The 19,077-nt window shown below is 34.4% G+C and overlaps 3 protein-coding genes across 3 annotated transcripts; 2 read left to right on the forward strand and 1 right to left on the reverse strand.

Annotated features, from left to right (window-relative positions):
• The first annotated feature begins 6,492 nt into the window (after positions 1-6,492).
• On the forward strand, positions 6,493-10,636 carry LOC101263211 (probable protein S-acyltransferase 15). The gene is made up of 7 exons (XM_004239654.5): positions 6,493-7,169; positions 8,583-8,675; positions 8,762-8,863; positions 8,939-9,010; positions 9,714-9,812; positions 9,894-9,989; positions 10,076-10,636. The coding sequence occupies exons 1-7, from the start codon at positions 6,897-6,899 to the stop codon at positions 10,169-10,171; spliced, it is 831 nt and encodes a 276-aa protein (XP_004239702.1). The 5' UTR covers positions 6,493-6,896; the 3' UTR covers positions 10,172-10,636.
• Positions 10,637-11,217: 581 nt separating this feature from the next.
• Positions 11,218-13,426, forward strand: rpl38 (ribosomal protein L38). The gene is made up of 3 exons (NM_001247010.2): positions 11,218-11,274; positions 12,867-13,050; positions 13,228-13,426. Exons 1-3 carry the CDS (start codon positions 11,272-11,274, stop codon positions 13,248-13,250), a joined length of 210 nt encoding a protein of 69 aa, NP_001233939.1. The 5' UTR covers positions 11,218-11,271; the 3' UTR covers positions 13,251-13,426.
• Positions 13,427-13,538: 112 nt separating this feature from the next.
• On the reverse strand, positions 13,539-15,135 carry LOC101262917 (uncharacterized). Its single transcript, XM_019213877.3, has 2 exons — positions 14,144-15,135; positions 13,539-14,051 (listed from the first exon to the last, which is right to left on the reverse strand). Exons 1-2 carry the CDS (start codon positions 14,654-14,656, stop codon positions 13,707-13,709), a joined length of 858 nt encoding a protein of 285 aa, XP_019069422.1. The 5' UTR covers positions 14,657-15,135; the 3' UTR covers positions 13,539-13,706.
• Positions 15,136-19,077: the final 3,942 nt, after the last annotated feature.

Here is a 19,077-nt window from a genome sequence, read left to right on the forward strand (position 1 = left end):
GGTGATGCGAAACTTTGGTGGAGGACTCGTAATGCAGACGACGTAAGTGCTGGTCGTCCTAGAATTGATACATGAGATAAGCTTATAAAAGAAATGCGCGATCAATTTCTTCCTAGCAATGCATCTTGGCTTGCAAGGGATAAATTGAAAAGGTTAAGGCAGACGGGTTCAGTGAGAGAATATATAAAAGAATTTACCTCTGTGATGTTAGACATACAAAATATGTCTGATGAGGATAAACTTCACAATTTCATTTCGGGCATGCAAGGCTGGGCTCAGAACGAACTACGAAGGCAGAATGTTAAAGATCTACCCGGGGCTATTGCGCTGCTGATTCATTGGTAGATTTTTGGGCGACTCGTCTTTCGACAGACGTCCCCTCCACTTCAAAAACTAAGAAAAAGAATGAGAAGAAAGGGGAATGGAGAAAGGAAAGTCGTAAAGACAATACAAATGATAAAGGAAAGACACAAATGAAGGATGAGAAAGACAGGCCAAAGAATAAAGATGGAAATTCGAAGGGCTGTTGGACTTGTGGTGGTCCTCATTTGACCAAATCTTGTCCAAACCGGGAAAAAGTGAATGCTTTGCTTGCTGGTAATGTGAATCAAAGGGAGGAGGATGAAGAAATTGTGGTTGCAATGGCAAATCCATTGGGATTGTCTTTTAATCACATTATGGGGATCAACACTGTTGGAGGAATCTCCAGCACTTCGAATCCTCATGCTTCCTTAAGTCATATAGAAATGAAAGTAAAAGAACAATGTGTGATGGCAATGGTTGATACAGGGGCCACACACACGTTTGTTGATGTGAAGGTTGCTGCAAAATTGGGGCTGAAGTTGTCTAAAAGCCCTTCCTATGTCAAAACAGTCAACGCGAAGGCACAAGCCATTGTGGGCATGGCTTATAGTGTATCTATGTCGACTGGAAACTGGGTGGGAAAACATAATTTGATGGTGATGCCGCTTGGAGACTTTGAAATTATACTTGGGATTGATTTCCTAAGAAAATACCAGTTTGTTCCGTTTCCTCACTTAGATGGAGTGATGATAATGAGTGGGAGTGATGCTGGTTTTCTGAAGGGTGTTCATCCGTTTGGAAACATTAATAAAATTGTGAAGAAGAAAGACAAGGAAATGTTGTTGTCTGCTATGTCAATCGACAAAGGGCTAAAGAAAGGTGAAGACACCATACTTGCTGCCTTGGTCAAAGTGAAACCTGACGTGAAGATGGAAGTGCCTGATTGTGTTGCTGAATTACTTAAACAGTATGCTGATGTTATGCCTCCTGAATTACCAAAGAAATTACCACCAAGGAGGGATATTGATCACAAGATTGAGTTGCTGCCTGGTACGGTTGCCCCTGCACAAGCTCCTTATCGTATGACTCCTAAAGAATTGGTTGAACTACGCAAACAATTGAATGAATTGCTAGATGCTGGATTGATTCAGCCGTCTAAGGCTCCGTATGGTGCTCCTGTTCTATTCCAAAAGAAACAGGACGGAACAATGAGAATGTGTGTGGACTATCAGGCATTGAATAAGGCAACTATAAAGAACAAGTATCCGGTTCCGTTGGTGTAAGATTTAATGGACAGGTTAAGCAAGGCATGCTGGTTCACAAAACTTGATTTGAGGGCATGCTATTGGCAGGTTAGGATAGCAGAGGGTGATGAACCAAAAACAACATGTGTAACTAGATATGGTTCCTATGAATTCCTTGTAATGCCGTTTGGGTTGACTAATGCCCCGGCAACATTCTGCAATTTAATGAACAATGTACCGTTTGACTATCTTGATGACTTCATTGTTGTTTACTTAGATGATATTGTTATATATAGTCGAACGTTGGAAGAACATGTTAATCACCTAAGTCTGGTTCTGTCTCAATTGAGAAAATACACACTTTATGTCAAGATGGAAAAGTGTGAATTTGCTCAACAAGAGATAAAGTTCTTGGGGCATCTTGTTAGTAAAAACCAGGTTCGAATGGATCCTAAGAAAGTGCAGGCCATTGTTGATTGGCAGACACCTCGTCATGTGAAGGATTTGAGGTCGTTTCTTGGCTTGGCTAACTATTATCGAAAGTTTATTGCTGGTTACTCAAAGAAGGCAGCGTCTTTGACAGATCTATTGAAGAAAGATGCAAAATGGGTTTGGTCTGAACAGTGTGAAGAAGCATTTCAAAATTTAAAGAATGCTATTGCATTAGAACCTATACTCAAATTGCCTGATTTTGAGTTACCGTTTGAAGTGTACACTGATGCGTCAGACAAGGCGATTGGTGGCGTATTAGTGCAGGAAGGTCATCCAGTAGCCTTCGAAAGTAGAAAGTTGAATGATGCTGAACAAAGATACTCAACACATGAGAAAGAAATGGTTGCAGTGGTACACTGTTTGCAGATTTGGAGAGTTTATCTCTTAGGTACTCGATTTGTGGTAAGAACTGATAATGTAGCAAATATATTTTTCAAAACACAGAAAAAGTTGAGTCCTAAACAAGCACGGTGGCAAGAATTCCTGGCAGAATATGACTTCATGTGGGAACATAAACTAGGAAAACACAACCAGGTTGCTGATGCGCTGAGTAGGAAAGAAGTGTTTGTTGCAGTATATTCAATTTCAAAACTGGAAACTGATTTCTATGATAGAATCAGGTTGTGTGCTGCAAATGATTCGTTATATGTTAAATGGATGGGTCAGGTGCAGGACGGCACAATGAGACGGTATTGGATCGAGGACGATCTGCTCTATTTTAAAGGGGGGAGAATCGTTGTGCCAAATCAGGGCGGGTTGCGCAAAGACTTGATGAAAGAAGCGCATGATTCTGCTTGGGCTGGACATCCAGGTGTTGAAAGGATGTTAGCCTTACTGTCTCGTGTGTATTTTTGGCCGAAAATGGAAGACGATATAGAGGCGTACGTTAAGACTTGTCATGTTTGTCAAGTCGACAAGACGGAACGTAAGAAGGAAGCAGGTTTGCTGCAACCTTTGCCTATTCCTGAAAGGCCATGGCTATCGGTAAGTATGGATTTCATTTCTGGATTCCCTAAAGTAGATGGCAAAGCATCTATCATGGTGGTAGTTGACAGGTTTTCAAAATATTCTGTTTTTATTGCTGCTCCTGAGTTATGCTCATCTGAAGTTGCTGCTGAGTTATTCTATAAACATGTGATTAAATACTTTGGTGTTCCGACTGACATTGTGAGTGATAGAGACACAAGGTTCACGGGTAGATTTTGGACAGCATTGTTTAATATGATGGGAACTGAATTAAAATTTTCTACTGCAAATCACCCACAAACAAATGGACAGACGGAAAGAATTAATCATTTGTTGGAAGAGTACTTGAGGCATTATGTGACTGCAAGTCAACGGAATTGGGTGGCATTGTTAGACACTGCGCAATTTTGCTATAATCTGCACAAGTCGTCTGCAACAGAAATGAGTCCTTTTGAAATCGTCTTAGGCAAACAGCCTATGACGCCACTAGACATTGCTAAATCTAAAAATCAAGGAAAGTGTCCAGCAACATACAGAGTTGCAAGGGACAGACTTGAAATGTTATCCGAGGCACAAGATAGTTTGCGCAAGGCTCAGCAGCGCATGAAGAAGTATGCTGACCAACATCGTCGCTTAGTTGAGTTCAATGTGGGTGACAAGGTGTTGCTGAAACTTACCCCACAAATCTGGAAACAGATTGTAAGTAAGACCAGACATCGGGGTTTGATACCTAAGTATGATGGTCCATTCGAAGTGGTAAAACGAGTGGGCGAAGTTGCTTATAGGTTGAAGCTGCCAGAAAGGTTGAAAATTCACCCCACCTTCCATGTGAGTTTCTTGAAACCTTACTTTGCAGATGAAGATGATCCGGACAGGAACAGATCAAAGAGGGCTCTTCCATCAGTACCTACACAGTATGATGCTGAAATTGAGAAGATCCTTGATCACCGGGTTTTGGGCACGAGTAAGAAGAATACTAAGACTGAGTTCTTGGTCCATTGGAAAGGAAAGAGTGAAGCAGACGCTGTTTGGGAGAAAGCAAAAGACCTATGACAGTTTGATGCTCAAATCGATGACTATCTCAAAACAGTCTGGATGAGGACATCGAGTTCAAGTGGTGCGGGTTGTCTGTTAGACCCGCAATCTACTTGATCTAACTACGTGCAGACATGCCAAGGACTTGGGCATTGGTCTTGGCATGGATGATGGCAAAACAGTGCAACACAAGTTCAAGGTGCTTGGGTGTTGGCAAGGCAGCTTGAACGTGCATGGCTTACGTGCGGGCTAAGGGCGTTGGCAAGACAGTATGTTGACTTGATGAAGCAAGGCTGTGAAAACTTGGCAAGGTCAAAGACAAAGGCAGTTCACCCGAAATTGCTGAAATAAAACTAAGTGTGGAAGACAGCTAAAATATTCTAAGTGTTGGAAGCTGGCAGGATTATTCTAAGTGTTGGAATGAAGCCTGAAATATTCTAAGTGTTAGAATATTAGTATTTCGTGTAGATAAGAATGTAATTTGAATTAGATTCTATCTGTTGGAAATATAGCTGTTGGAAATTTAGTTTTGAACCCTGGGCTGACATGTGTTGGACAGGTGTCATGTGTAACCGCCGTATGTAACTGCTTGTAACTGCCATTGTGCAGAATTTTGATTTAAGGTGGAAATTCGTCTAAGGCAAGACAGAGAGTTTTCTAGCCTTAGACTGATTTGTGAAGCCTTCCTTTGTATTAATTATTGATTAATAAAGGTTGGAACTTGTTCCTGTAAACGCTGCCTGTTTATTGTTTGACATTGCTGTTTAAGTATTTCTATACTTAGTCAATTATGTGGGTGTAAGTAGGCTGAAGTATTACAGACGCTGTAAGACTGCCTAGAGTGGTGTGCGAGAAAAATAAGTCGACCCTCTTTCAGTGCCCCAATAAGTTAAACATCAAGGTAGCTAATACAATGAGGACATTGATAGATTTACTGTCCGTCTCTCTTTGCTTGTTCATATTTTTTTTTATATCTGTTCCTGCTTAATTGTCTAGTTTAACAAATCAAGAAAGGATAATAATTTTTTTTTTCTAATATGCTCTTATTTAATTCTAGAAAATTTCTAATGCTACTAAGTTGTAAATGCATACTTTTTAAAATCAAAAAACACACTTATTATATTTGAAGGATAAAATTGTAACTAATCGATAATAATAATTGGTGCCTTAATATGTGTGTCACTTTTAAAATGAACAACTAAATAGAGACAGAGGGAGTACTTCTCTTAATAAAATGAAGCACCATCTAATAATTTGTACCCCAAAATGTGCAATAAATCCAATCATATGTGGTTAAATACTTACACCTTACATAGTACAATCTTTTAATAGAACTTTTTCTTGGTTGATCAACTTGGTACCTTGTAGTATTTATCATTATTGAATTTTTCTTATTTTTGAGTGGTTGACATTTGTATTAAAATTGATTGAAAAGGATAAAAATTTCAAAAAAAAATAAATTGAAAAAGACTTTTTCAAAAACATTTCGTATTCAATCAAATATCATCAAATGATTGATTTATAAATTATTTCCCATTTTCTTAAAAAAAAAATTCCAAAAAACTAAAATTTAGTGACCCCATGAAAAGTAAATTAATTGAGACCATGAAGTGTTGGTACAAATAATATATTTCATTTACTTTTTAAATTGTTATTATTATTAGTTTGGGAGACAATATAATATTTTTATGTCCCTCTGTTTATAGCAAAATAATTATTATTGTCTCATATTAGTATTGCAAATAAACATAATTTTAGGTCCCTCAAGTTTGGGCAAAAGGGAACAATAATATATACCATAGTTAAATTGTAATCACCTAATAAATGATCTGATTATGTAAATATTATTATCATGCATAAAACTTAAAACTTATTAGCTTTTTACACACAAACATAGCCATAACCCAAATATTCTCTAGACAAGGATCTAGGAAGCATAGTATAAACTATAATTCAAATACGTTTATTTATTTGAATATAATTGATGTTGAGTCTTAGATTTTTTGGTATGTTTTTGTTTGTTATTTCTCTTTTAAATACGAAAATTTAAGTATGACTGCAGATTGTATATTTTAAATCATGTTAATAAAAAATTTCAATTTCACCGCTACTCTTTTTATATAAAGTGTGTTCATTCTTTTTCCTAAAAGAAATTTATATAAATCGAAACGAAAAAATAGCATAATTTATTATCGATGTATAGTTGTAGAGTAGTTCAAAACTAATTAAGGACATTGTGATGATCACATGCTATTGTTTTGTGGACCACAAATGTTACATTTATATCCTTAGGTTTTGATGTGAACTTGTGATAAACACCGACCTAGATAATTGCATTTTTATATTTAGTATGGTAAAAGAGAGAGTTAAATATTTCAAGTCTTTATTATACAAAAGAGAGTAATTATACGTTATTGTGAAGTTTTGAACTTTTCAGCTAATACAGAGTTGTATGATGTTGTTGTATTCTGGAGAGGACAAGTCTAGAGTTGCTTGCTGTATTCTTTTTGTGGAGTTTTTCCCTTCCAACGAGAGCATGTATGTCTTTAATTTTGTCACTATAATGAGTTGATTTTTAATTTTTGCTCTTTAATCATCGAACTTATACCTAGTGTGACGTGTATATAACTTATGCGATATTATGATTCAAAAATATAAATTTATGGCTTGTGAATCAACCCTATGGGCTTAATGAAAGGTGACAACTATTTGGGCTCAAGGCCTGTTATCAAATTATTATTTTCATGGGCTTTTAATTGGAAAATTAAGCCCAATTTGTTGGAATGAACTGAAACTTGAAGAATTTTTTCACCATAGAAGCTTCCATTTTTCTCTTCTCCATCTCAAAAATCATCAATGGAGCTCAAGAAATTCTTGTCAATTCACATTCTATGTGTGTTAATTTTTGTGGGTTTTCTTTACTATTTCACAATTTTCGTTTTTTTGGATGATTTGTTGAGTTTACAGAGCTCAGCTGGCAAATTTCACTCTTTTTTCTTCACTTCCATGGCTTCTCTCTGTGTGTTCAGTTTCTTTGTTTGTGTTCTCAAAGACCCAGGTGGGGTTCCCTTTTCATATCTTCCTGATGTTGAAGATCATGAAGCTTCAGATCAAGAATCCAAAAGATCTGTAAGTTTTTTAGTTATAAAAATTGTGTCTTTTACTACTTCCTTTTGTAATCAATGTGTGAATTGAGAAAATTTAGTGCTAAAAAATGGATGATTAGTGGTAGTAGTGTTGTTGCAGCTTACATCAAAATGGTATAAAGTTCTATATCTTTATGTTGGATCATATTTTTGTTTCAATATATGATGAATGATATTTGGTAGTCTAGTGTAAGAAGCTGTATGTACAAGGTCAAAATTATTAGTATTTATAGATGGTAGATGTTGAAATCACTTGGCTTTTTCGTGTGCCGACCCTGCTGACATCCAGGTGAAGAGGGGCATTATTTGTGTAGCATCTTTGAATTTGAGAGAGGGCTTTCCGCTTATCTCTCAAATTATAGGCATTGAAGCGATTGAGAGAAAGCGAGAAACGATATTTTGAATCCTGTTAGTGTAAGTCTTGGTTCCGCGATCTTAGAACCTCTGATAATAAGGTTGTGCGGTAAGAGTTAGCAAGGAAGCAAAGGAAAAGATGTCCAATAGCTGGACCAAGCTTATAGGATTACATTGCATACCCAAGCTTTGGCTTGTTGGAGCAGAAGTCTCAGTAATTTTAGACCTTTAGAACAATTTTTGGGTGGTTAATACTCCTACAATGTGGCAAGGTCAAGGATTGTTAATAGAGAAAATGGCTTTATGTTTTTTTTTATTTCCCTTTGATCATGTAATAAGAGAAAATGATTTTTATGGTATTGGTGATCTTGCATATCAGAAAGAGAGTTTTTTCGGAACCTCTTTCGAGTAAATTGTGTAACCCCAGGACAGCCATAAGGATCTTAGCAGAGTATAGAGAGGATGCAGGGTGAAATTGAATGCAAAGAAATTGCTGGAAACACCTATTTGCATAATGTGCTCTGTGTGGCTGGAGAAGAGACAGAGATTCCTTTGAAGAATGTGTAGCACTGCATATATTGAATTAATGTTTATATCTTCTGTTTTCTTGGTGCAATCAAACACATATAGTGTGAGTGTAGCACTATTTTCTGTACACATGGGAAAGAGGAAGTGCTACATAGTCTCCCGGTCGCTCATAAAAAAAGTTACAACATGCTTGGCTAGTGGAAAAAAAATAACTTCAATCTTCCAAGTGAGATATCGTGTTAAAGGAACATTTAAGTAAATAGAAGTGTGATTTCCATAATAGTTTAAACTTTTAGATGAGGCGGTCTCGCAATTCAACATACTTCATGCATTATCCATTGCATTCTCACCACATCTTTTTGTAATTCCAATACTGTTTGGTTGTTCTTTTACACCGGAGCAATAACTCTACTAACTTATGAACATACTTAAAAGAAATGTGTGCAAAATAATAGTACCTAATTACTGTTTGTACACTCACCATCTAAGAAAATGTTGAATACCTGACATTCAGGGTTTGCTTAAGAAGAAATGTGATAAGTGTTCAGAATACAAGCCGCCCAGGGCTCATCATTGCCGTATCTGCCGAAGGTGTATTTTGAGGATGGTGGGTGTCTCTTATCTTTTTAACAAATCCTCTTTTACATGCAAAACAATGTATCTGTCTGCTAATTTGCCATAATATTTCAACAGGATCATCATTGTGCCTGGATAAACAATTGTGTTGGTCACAGGAACTACAAGGCATTTGTAGCTTTAATCTTCTATGCAACTGTTGCTATAATCTATTCCTCGGTATGGTTAATTTAGTCATATATGCTTTAGCTACTTGTGCTCAATCTGTGCGAGTATAATGTTTGTTGTTTTCAGGTTATATTGGTGAGCGATACAATTCATAAGGATTGGAATTTGGATGGAGTGATGCATCTCAAGCTATTTTACGTGAGTCAGTTATCATATTATATACTAATTAACATGTTTGATGTCTAGTGTATTGGGTTTTGGCCTTTTCTTCCCCTTTTCCGTTTTTTAGGTGATTGTTTATCTAAAGCTTGTTGATTGTTAGATTGGTTGATTGTTCTTTAGTATGTTTTTGGTATGACGGGAAATGTTTTCGTGAATGTTTCTTCAAGAAGATATTTTTCAGAATTTGGTTATATTGATCGAATTTCAGCATTTCATCTTCTAGAGAGTAGGGAGCATGGGACTCTTTCTCCATCAGCTGCATATACTGTGATTTTCGACCATTACCAGACTGTTATGTTAGGTGCTAGGTCCACCATTAGCAATATCCTGACCTAAAATCTATGATGCTTAGACTCTTCAAAAATTACTATCGGGCGTGTGTCGGATCCTCCAACAGCTATGCATTTTGGATAATCCGACATGGGTGGAAGGTCTGAGCCAGAGCAACACAGAAAAATATTTCCAATAAGTTATTTTATTTTCAAGTGGACTTCATATTTCCTTCTTATCTTTTCCTACTTGATATTAGGTTGTTACTCTTTCCAATGGGGTGAGTTCAAAATAATGCATTGAGATGAGCCTAACCAAATAATTTTTGCTTCTACTCTCGCTTTCCCTTATAGTGTGGTAGAGTGAATTCCAGGTGGTTGGAGAAATCTAATGTATCATTCTTAAACAGATTGCTGCTGGTGTTGTGCTTATTGGCTTAAGCTTGACACTTGGAACTCTCCTGGGCTGGCATATCTACCTTACAATGCGTAATATGACAACTATAGAGGTAATCACTCTGTCGAATGCACTAGTTTCACCTCATGGATTTCCCTATTGATGTAATTGCTAAGCGGAGGTTCTTTAACAGTACTACGAGGGAAAACGAGCAGCATGGCTGGCAAGTAAATCTGGGATGAATTATCATCACCCTTATGATGTTGGCGCTTACAAAAATATCAATCTGGTACCGTCTCTCTTCCTCCCTCTCGTTCTCTCCTACATAAATTGTAATGAAGTTGCATTCTGTGTTGACCTATTGATATTTAACAGGTATTAGGTCCGAACATGTTAAAATGGTTATGTCCCACCGCGGTGTCCCATATAAAAGACGGACTGAGCTTCCCTACTTCACGTGAATATTCATAACACGATCTCCATTAGCAGCAAGTGTAAATCTTAGTCAAGATCGTTGCCTCAAAACGAAGGTAACTAACAACAACGATACAGACATCATTTCTATAACTTCAAGACAATATGCAGTTGCCTTCCACACACAGTAATCAGGTCGGAGATTTTCCCATGGCATATCCGTCTACTGCTACATCATTCGAAAACTCTCAGTATATGTCTGTTTGTCGCGCAAGAAGCGAGATTGTTGTACATGAATTATGATCATATTGTTAGTATAGTTTTATACTTCATCACTTGTATTCTTTTGGTGAAACTACCCTCTGTAATATGTTGAAAGAATTGAAGAGGAAGGGAAGGAGTTGATGTTGCAGCAGAAGTGTTTTTTAGTATCGTTAGAGATTTATATGTCAGTAGAAAGTATAGAGAACTTTTACGAGAATCGGATTTAAATGGAGCTAGTATTTGGACAATTACGATTCATATAGTCGAGTTCAACTTACTTAGAATTGAGATATAGCTATTGTTGTTTATTGTTGTGTGAAATGTGCTGTTAATACCCTTAAACCAAATAAGTATACCTTTGTTTTTTTTAATTAAATTGAGGTTTAAAAGGTGGAAAATTGAATCTTGTTAAGTTCAATACAAATTGTTCGAGTTTGAGTTCTGATTATAAACACTTTGTCCCTTAAAGTGGAATTTTTCAACGCGAATACAGATTAATCACGTCCCAAAGCAGTTACCAGATACGTTTTTTTTGAAAGAAAAATAAAATAATATTTGAAATTAAAGTTTAAAAAAACATTTGAAAGTAAATTTGTGTTTATACCTGAATTTCACTTGGAAAAAATTAAAGTTTTTTTTGGAAGTACTAATCAAATTCGTATTTCGAGTTTGAAATTGAAATAATAAACTAAAAAAAATAGATATTTTAAGTTTGAAGATTAAATAATATTTAATAATATTAATTTATCCAAAAAAAAAGAAAAATAATTTTTTAAGTGATTAGGGTTTTAGCAAAAAAAAACATATATATACATCTCTCTTCACTTCACCTTTTCTCCATCTCTTTGAGCTCGCCGTCTTCTCCTCCTTAGCACAACTTTTCTCTACCAAAAATGGTACATTTTCTGCTTAATCTTCTCATTTGATCTCTAATATATCAATTCTTTGTATTATTTGCTTTGTTTTACAATATTTTTACTTAAATTTAAAGTTTTGAATCAACTGCTATGATGGTTAATTAGATCTGTATTATGTTATATTTGTTTATAATGATTCTGGTTTGTAATGAATCTTTATTTTGTGTGTTTCTTTTATTTGGTGTTTTTCTTGTTCCATTTTTATGTAAAGGTAAAAAATTTAGTTGTACAATTGATGTTTTTTTGAGATAAAAATGGAGGTTTTTGGAGGAACTAGTGTGAATAGTAGAGATTCATCCTATTAGCTTTAGTGGGGTTGCTCCAAGATTGTATTTTGACACAAGTTTGGTTATTTTATTGGAAGTTCTAGTTTTGGAATTGATAAGTTTGGTTTATAATATTTTTGACTTGAATTTTGTAGTTTCAAACTACAAAACATGATAGTGAGATCTGTATTAGTCTTTTGTTTCGTGGGAATGCTTTTTTTTTCTGATTTGATTTGTTGTTGAAAAGGTATAAATTTTAAAATGTTTATTGAGGTAAAAATAGTGTTTTGGGAGGAAGTGCTACAATGTGTAACTAGTGGTAGTATTGGAGTCATATTGAAACATGTTTTGCTTTTTTCAATGGAAGCTACAATGTGTATAGTAGTACAAGTATTGGAGTCATATTGAAACATGTTTTGCATTTTTAATGGAAGCTTCAGTTTAGGAATCAGTAATTTGAAGTTTCAAACTCAATACAATGATTGTTATTTTGTATTATGTACGATTTTGAAATGTAATGAGTCCTTATTTTGTGAATTCCTTATATTTTGAACAAGTCTGGCCATTTTATTGGAAGTTTTAGTTTTGAAATCAATGGTGTTAGTTCTTGAGAAGATAAAAGGAAAGAAATTGGACACTTTTGGACTAGCATAACTTGAACTGATTTGGGGTCGCGAGGTAAGTCTTGATTGAGTTACCAAGAAAGTATGTCCATTTTATTTGAAGTTTGATATTTTAAATCAAGAATCTCGTTAAGGTTGTTATTGATAAAATGTATCGAGGAGAAGCACTCTGTTGGTTGCACTTGGGAAACAAGTTCATGATATGGATGAATTACATATAGTTTGCGTTTCTTTCATTTTGTCAGGGGAGGTTAGATGGTATAATCCATCAAACTAGTTGGATTTGAACTCTATATCTGTTCTTCTCTATCCCAATTTTGTTCTGTTCCTCAATTCCACTGTGTAGTCGCGTTTTCTTTAGTTATTACTTGTAAAAAAGCCTTTTTAGTATTATCTTGCTTGCTTATTGAGCTCCTTTGTAATATGTGTATATGCCTAACATCGTCATGTTTGGGGATGGAGATCTCTCTTGTCGTTTTGTTCCATCCTCAGGGTGTAATTATCTGTGTACTTGTTTTCCGTTAATTTTCAGTTAAATGCTTAACTTTGATTGTCTTTGCCAAATGTTCCATAAGGAGATTTGATAAGTTGATACTGTATTTCGGCCTGTTAACGACTATCTATTTTTGTTCATTTTTATTCAATTTGCCGTAATGAGTGTTTACATTATATTTATTTGTAGCCTAAGCAAATCCACGAGATCAAGGATTTCCTTCTGACAGCCAGAAGGAAGGATGCCCGGACTGTCAAGATCAAGAAGAACAAGGATATGGTCAAATTCAAGGTTCGCTGCTCCAAGTACCTCTACACACTCTGTGTGTCCGACTTTGAGAAGGCTGACAAGTTGAAGCAATCACTTCCTCCAGGTTTGCACTCTTTGACTGCTACATTTTGCCAATTATGGTGAAATTTTCTGTTATGTTTATACGTCCATGTCTTTATTAATTCTAAGCTTCTCCGCCTTGATTTAACACACCCAAACTCTGTAACGGAACATTTTTTTAAAATTGAACTTGACTGTTGCATTACATTACTACTTGTAGGTTTGAGCGTGCAGGATCTGTGAAGAAGGATTTATGCTTTTCAGAGTTACTAGGGAATGGAGAATTGTGTTTTTTTTGTGATGTCTTGCCCTTTGGCATGTCTAAGATTTGAGCTTTGAGATATTACTTTGGAAAAACATTACTCATATTGACAATGAATTTTGATTGTTAGAAGCCAAAGTAATGTTGTTTCATGGTCTCATTTGAGTTCTTTTAAGTTATTTTCACTATCTTTAACGTATCCGGTTTGATACTTGTGTTGATGAGAGGTGACAAGTATTTGACGGAGTAAGTCAAGGTGAGTACTGCTATTAGTAACACAAACATGTACTTCATTATTTTGCCAAAGTTACTAGTGGGACATCATTTGGCATTTCAATATACACAGTAGGCAAAGAGTGAAGTTCCACCAGTATTTTTGGGATTAAAGACTCCTATACCAGATCTATAACCATGACCAACATAGAAACAGCCATTGCTCACTGACATACCCCAAACACAGTTGCACCAGTCTTGTTCGACCACAATATCTTCCCAGTTTTCGCGTTAATAGCGTAGATGGGGCCTCTTGGATTTTGTGAACCTGCTAACAGGACTCCATTGGCAACAGGGTTTGATCTACCATTGTCTGGAACTGCAGTTGTCCATAAGATTTTGCCGGTTTGAGCATCCATTGCCACCCAGGCTCCGCCTGTTGTGATGTTCGTCGATGGATACAGTGTGTAGTTTAAGTCACCGGTGTTGACAATGCCGGTGTATACCCTCTTTCTGTCTGTGGCTGCTCCCCATATACCTCCTCCTCCTGTACCTCCAGGACCAGCCTCCTGCACACATCAACATCATTTCATTGCTTATATGAAATGAAATAGTCGAAGCAGACACAAGCTGATCAGATAAACGATTGTTCTTCACTCACCGTAGTCCAGAAGAGTTTGCCATTATCACGCTTCAATGCCCAAGCGATTCCACTCTTCTGCACAGCTGCTACAATGTCTACCTTCTTCCTTCCATTAACAACCACACTAAGCATCATCGGAGCTTCCCCAAAATCATAATCCGGGCTCGGGCCAATTGGGCAATTAGGGTTTGTCGAATTTGCACATGCAACAAACCACACATCATATCCTCCAAGTTGTTTATACCATTTGATCTCACCGGAATCCAGATCCAATGCCATAACCGAGTCGGAGTGGTTCTCCGGCTCGATGCACTTGTCGGGTTGGGTCGGATCTGTATGGTTCTGCTCCTTTTGGCAATCTTCGATGCGTTTGGGAACAGAGTAGAGGTTTCCGGTAGCAATATAGACATGGTTTCGCCGAATCGATGGATGGACTACTTCCCCATACCGCAGCGCCAGAATAACCACCCATTTTTCCGCCGTTCTCCGGCAACATGAAGGTTTTCCATAGAATTTTTCCGGTAACAACATCTAACTTGAGGACGCTACCGCGAAAGTAACAACATTCATCGATTTCAACTCCTCCTTCTAGCGATGACGTAAAAAGCACTGCAAAATGGAACTATTAAAAACAAAAAAAAACGATTGAAATTTCACAAGTGCGATCTGAAGATAAAGTATGTCCCAGACATAGTGACAACACTAGCAGGATGTTGATCCAATTTTGTACTCCAAACAAGATTTCCATTACTTCTTTTCAATCCAAGAACCAAACTTGGTCCATAAACACCAACAATCAACAAATCCCTATCAAACACAACACTTGGTGTTGGCCCTTTAAACTCCCATTTTAGCCTCAATTTTGAAGCCTAATTTTCGTTTCTCCATAAGCATATCTTTGATTGTACAAATCACCACCATGGTTTATCCAATTTCCTATGGTGTGATGCTGGGAAAAACAAAAAAAATCTTTTACATTATACGATGATAAATTTTATTGGCGGTTATTCAACTCTACATCGATGATATTGATAGCTCCAAAATTATTTCTTTCAAAGTTTTTTATATCATTTTTGATATATTTTATATGAATTTGAGTAAAATTCTTTGTTCGAAAATTGTGATGAATAAATATCGGCTAACTTTTTTTTATACGTAAAAATCATTTATCTTCTTTCATCTTCTTCATATTTGTTCCTTATTATTATGAGATTTGAAATAAATCATACGAAGATTTTCTTTCAAATCAAAATCTTCGTAGTTGATTTTCATTTATCTTCATATTTGGAAGATATAAATTTTTTGTATATAAAAAGAAAAAGAAAAAAAACAACGTTGGGGCTAAAATAAAGAAAGTTCTGTAAACTAAATTATGAAGAAGATGATAGGTAGTGGAGTGCTTTCCTTTTTTGAAAAATGTGTAACTAAAAGAAGAAAAATATTTTTTAAGTTAATTATAATGCCAAGTGTCAATAAAAGAAGAAAAAAATATTTAAAAAAATAAAAAAGACATTGTTTTAAGTCTTTTCACGAGCTCCAGGGAAGTGCAATACACATTTTTTGTCATATCTGTATTTTGTGTCTGATAGATACATGTTTTGAACAATTTAGGTGTTCAATAGGTACAAGTCTTAGTTGAGGTGTCTAAGTGAATTATGCGGACAACTTTGAGGGGCGGTCGATGACTTAAGCCATTATTATAAGTGGGAACAAAAAAAATTAGAAATTGAATTACGATTTTACCCTTACTATAAATTAAAAATTAAATTACCATTTTATCCCTACATTTAATTAAAATGTAACAAATTATTAATAAATTAACTATTAAATAATAACTATATCATATTGTTTCATCCGTCTTTTGACTTTTGATTTTCTTCCTAATCTAAATTACTCTCCCATTATCTATAGTTATTCACTTCTATTATTAAAGAGGGTGAATGAACAATTCAACGGTATTGATTATGACTTTATAAGAGAAATGCATGACTAGTATATATATATATGTAACAAAGTTTATTCGATGTACTTTAATATAACAAATGAAATACAAGATGCTAGCGAAATAATCGATCGAATAGTAACTAGGGTTAAATGATGTATAGAGAAAAATATACTTACATTTGGATGAGAATTGACACTAATTGAAAGCATAGAGAAAATCCATAATATAAAGAGGAACATATTGTTAGAACATTGATGGAATATTGCCATGGGAAATATAAATAAGTATTGGTTCCCTTAAAGAGTTAATTTATATTTCTATATATAGAAAAATAAAAATATAAGAGCTTAATTGTGGTGGTGGTGGGGTGTTTTTTTTTTTAAAATTTAAATTCGTAAGATTTGACTTTTCATTTTTAATTCAATATTTGATTAACTTGTAAGTCATGGACAAATTAATCATATGCATGTTATAATTAATTAAGAGGTAGCGTCTATATATATATATATAATTTTTTTTTATCAATAATATTATATGGTCTATGATTTTATTTAGTTATATATTAATACTCTAATGATTTTATTCAATTAATTAATTAAATTAATTCTCAAGGTTTAATATAATAACTAGTAAAATTTATCGCACTTCGCGTGAAAATTTATTATCATGAAATATATAATAATACTTAAAATCAATGAATCATTAAAACTAAAACAGTATATCATCTTACATACAAGATTATGTAGTAACAAACATTAATAATGTAAAGGACAATGAAAATTATTACATCTTATCATTTATTCTTAATAATCTAAGCATAAGTTAATCACTGAAAAAAATCCATACCAGAATCTGTAACACAAACAGTGGTGTCCTCTATTTATAAATAACAAAGGGTAGTGTGAACAAATATTTATTATGCCTTATCGGAAATGTTATAACTATTTGAAAAAGTTACAGCCCTTCGAAAAGGTCACAACCGTTCATAGAATCGTAACTTTTCATAAAAGTAGCAACTCTTCATCAAAGTCGCATATTAAACTTACCCCTTGTTGCAAGTCCCAGACATAGTAACAACAAGTAAAATGATACTACAATAATAATTTTAGTGGTAATAAATATGCATATTAGTAAAGTTTAACTATCACTAGTTGAAGGATTATTATATTTTTTTATCATATATATAGCGATACAAACGACACATCGTTATTATTCTTTTTTTAATGTCAACAAAAAACCAAACTAAGAAAGGAATAATTTGAAAACAATCGATCAAGTGTGTGTTGCAAAAGAATGTGTAAAAGATGGAAAAAAAAGCTTTTGAGAAAAAGATACATGCATCTATTTTGCAATATTATTGGATTCAGTATCGATCCAATGTCTTTATAGACTTTATAGAAATTTATAAAAAGTGATAATTATGATTAAAAATAATGTTTAACGAAAATTAAATTATTATCATTAATTAATTATTAATAAGATTATTATCAATCCGCAAAATCAAGTTGACAATTATATCTTATTGTTTTGCTTCTTTTACAATTTATAAAAACTTGAGTATATGATTAATTTAAACATGGAAGTCCTATAAATGCAACGTTATAAAAATAATAACAATAAAATAATGCAACATTAAACACGCAAAATACAGGCAAGAAATTAGTAATTAAATCTTTAAACATTTTTCTTTGATTTTGACTTTGTCTATAAATTCCCTCTAATAATTTATTTGCATTTTTATTTAATTTATATTATTCTAAAATACTCCCCCTCCCCCCACAATTTTTGTGACATAAGTTTTACTTTGATACGAAATTTACGAGATTTTTAAAATGTGGTATCTTTAAATAAGCCATGACATGTATGTCTCTATAATTCTTATTAATGGTAAAATAAAAGATTAAAAAAATAAAGGAGAATGGTCTGGTAGACCCTTATACATACTTGTATCAATTTGTATTCTAATATTTCTATTTAGCCTTTTGTAATCTGGACCCCGGAACCTAACCAAAATGAGATTTTTAAACCCCTCTGACCATGTGTATAGCTCACTTTCTCCTTCACTAAATGACATGTCATATCCACGTCAGATATATTAATGCCATGTCATAATTATTTCATAACTATTTTTAAAAGTTATTAATCAAAATTATTTAATAAAAAATAAAACAATAAAATCTTAATTTATTTTTTAGAGTATTATTTCACCATTTTCTTTTCAACTTTTTCTTCAACTTCATTACTCCAATTTCATGTTTTGCATTTTCATATTTTTTTTGTGTTTTGTTTGATCTATTGATATGTTTGTTCGATGATAGAAAAAGTGGTGAAGATCTTTGTGAGCTATAATGGAAAAAGATGAGACCTCCGTACATCCAATTTCCCAATTCACAGCCAAAATCTATGAAGAAATTTCAAGCCAAGCCAACTTTTTTTTCCCTTCTTCATAATCATTTTCAGCCATTTTCATCCCAAATACAACCTTTTTCTTTTCTTCTTCAGAATCTATTAACATCAACTTACCAAATCGGAGCACTAAATCGCAATAAATTGAAGCATTAATCGCAATCGCCGGAGACCATTATTTCATAGTGGAGTAAGGGAGAGAGAGGCGGCACCGGTCAATGTAGAGAAGAACGAGGTGGTGAGGGTGCAAAGTAATGGCGGTAAAGAGGTTTTTCGGTCAGATCTAGTGGTGGGATGACTTAGGTTGTTGATTTTGTGGAGGTTGGAGGAGGAAAGGAAATGGTGATGGTGTACGGTGGAGATGTAGACAGGTGAGGGAGAGAGTTTATCGATTTCGCCGACAAAAATGGCGATGACGGTGGTGATAGTTTTCCATAAATTTTGGATGAAAATGGTGAAAAGGATGGGATATTTGGTGAAGAAGAAGGAATTTTAAATTAATTGTTTTTTTTAAAAATTTATTTATTATATAATTTTAATTTTTTTTAACCCAAAAATGTCATTCACTCGCCTTAAGGAGTGTGAAATCACACATTTTTGC

The sequence above is a fragment of the Solanum lycopersicum genome, chromosome 5 (genome assembly GCF_036512215.1).
Source record: "Solanum lycopersicum chromosome 5, SLM_r2.1".
Taxonomy (NCBI): Eukaryota; Viridiplantae; Streptophyta; class Magnoliopsida; order Solanales; family Solanaceae; genus Solanum; species Solanum lycopersicum.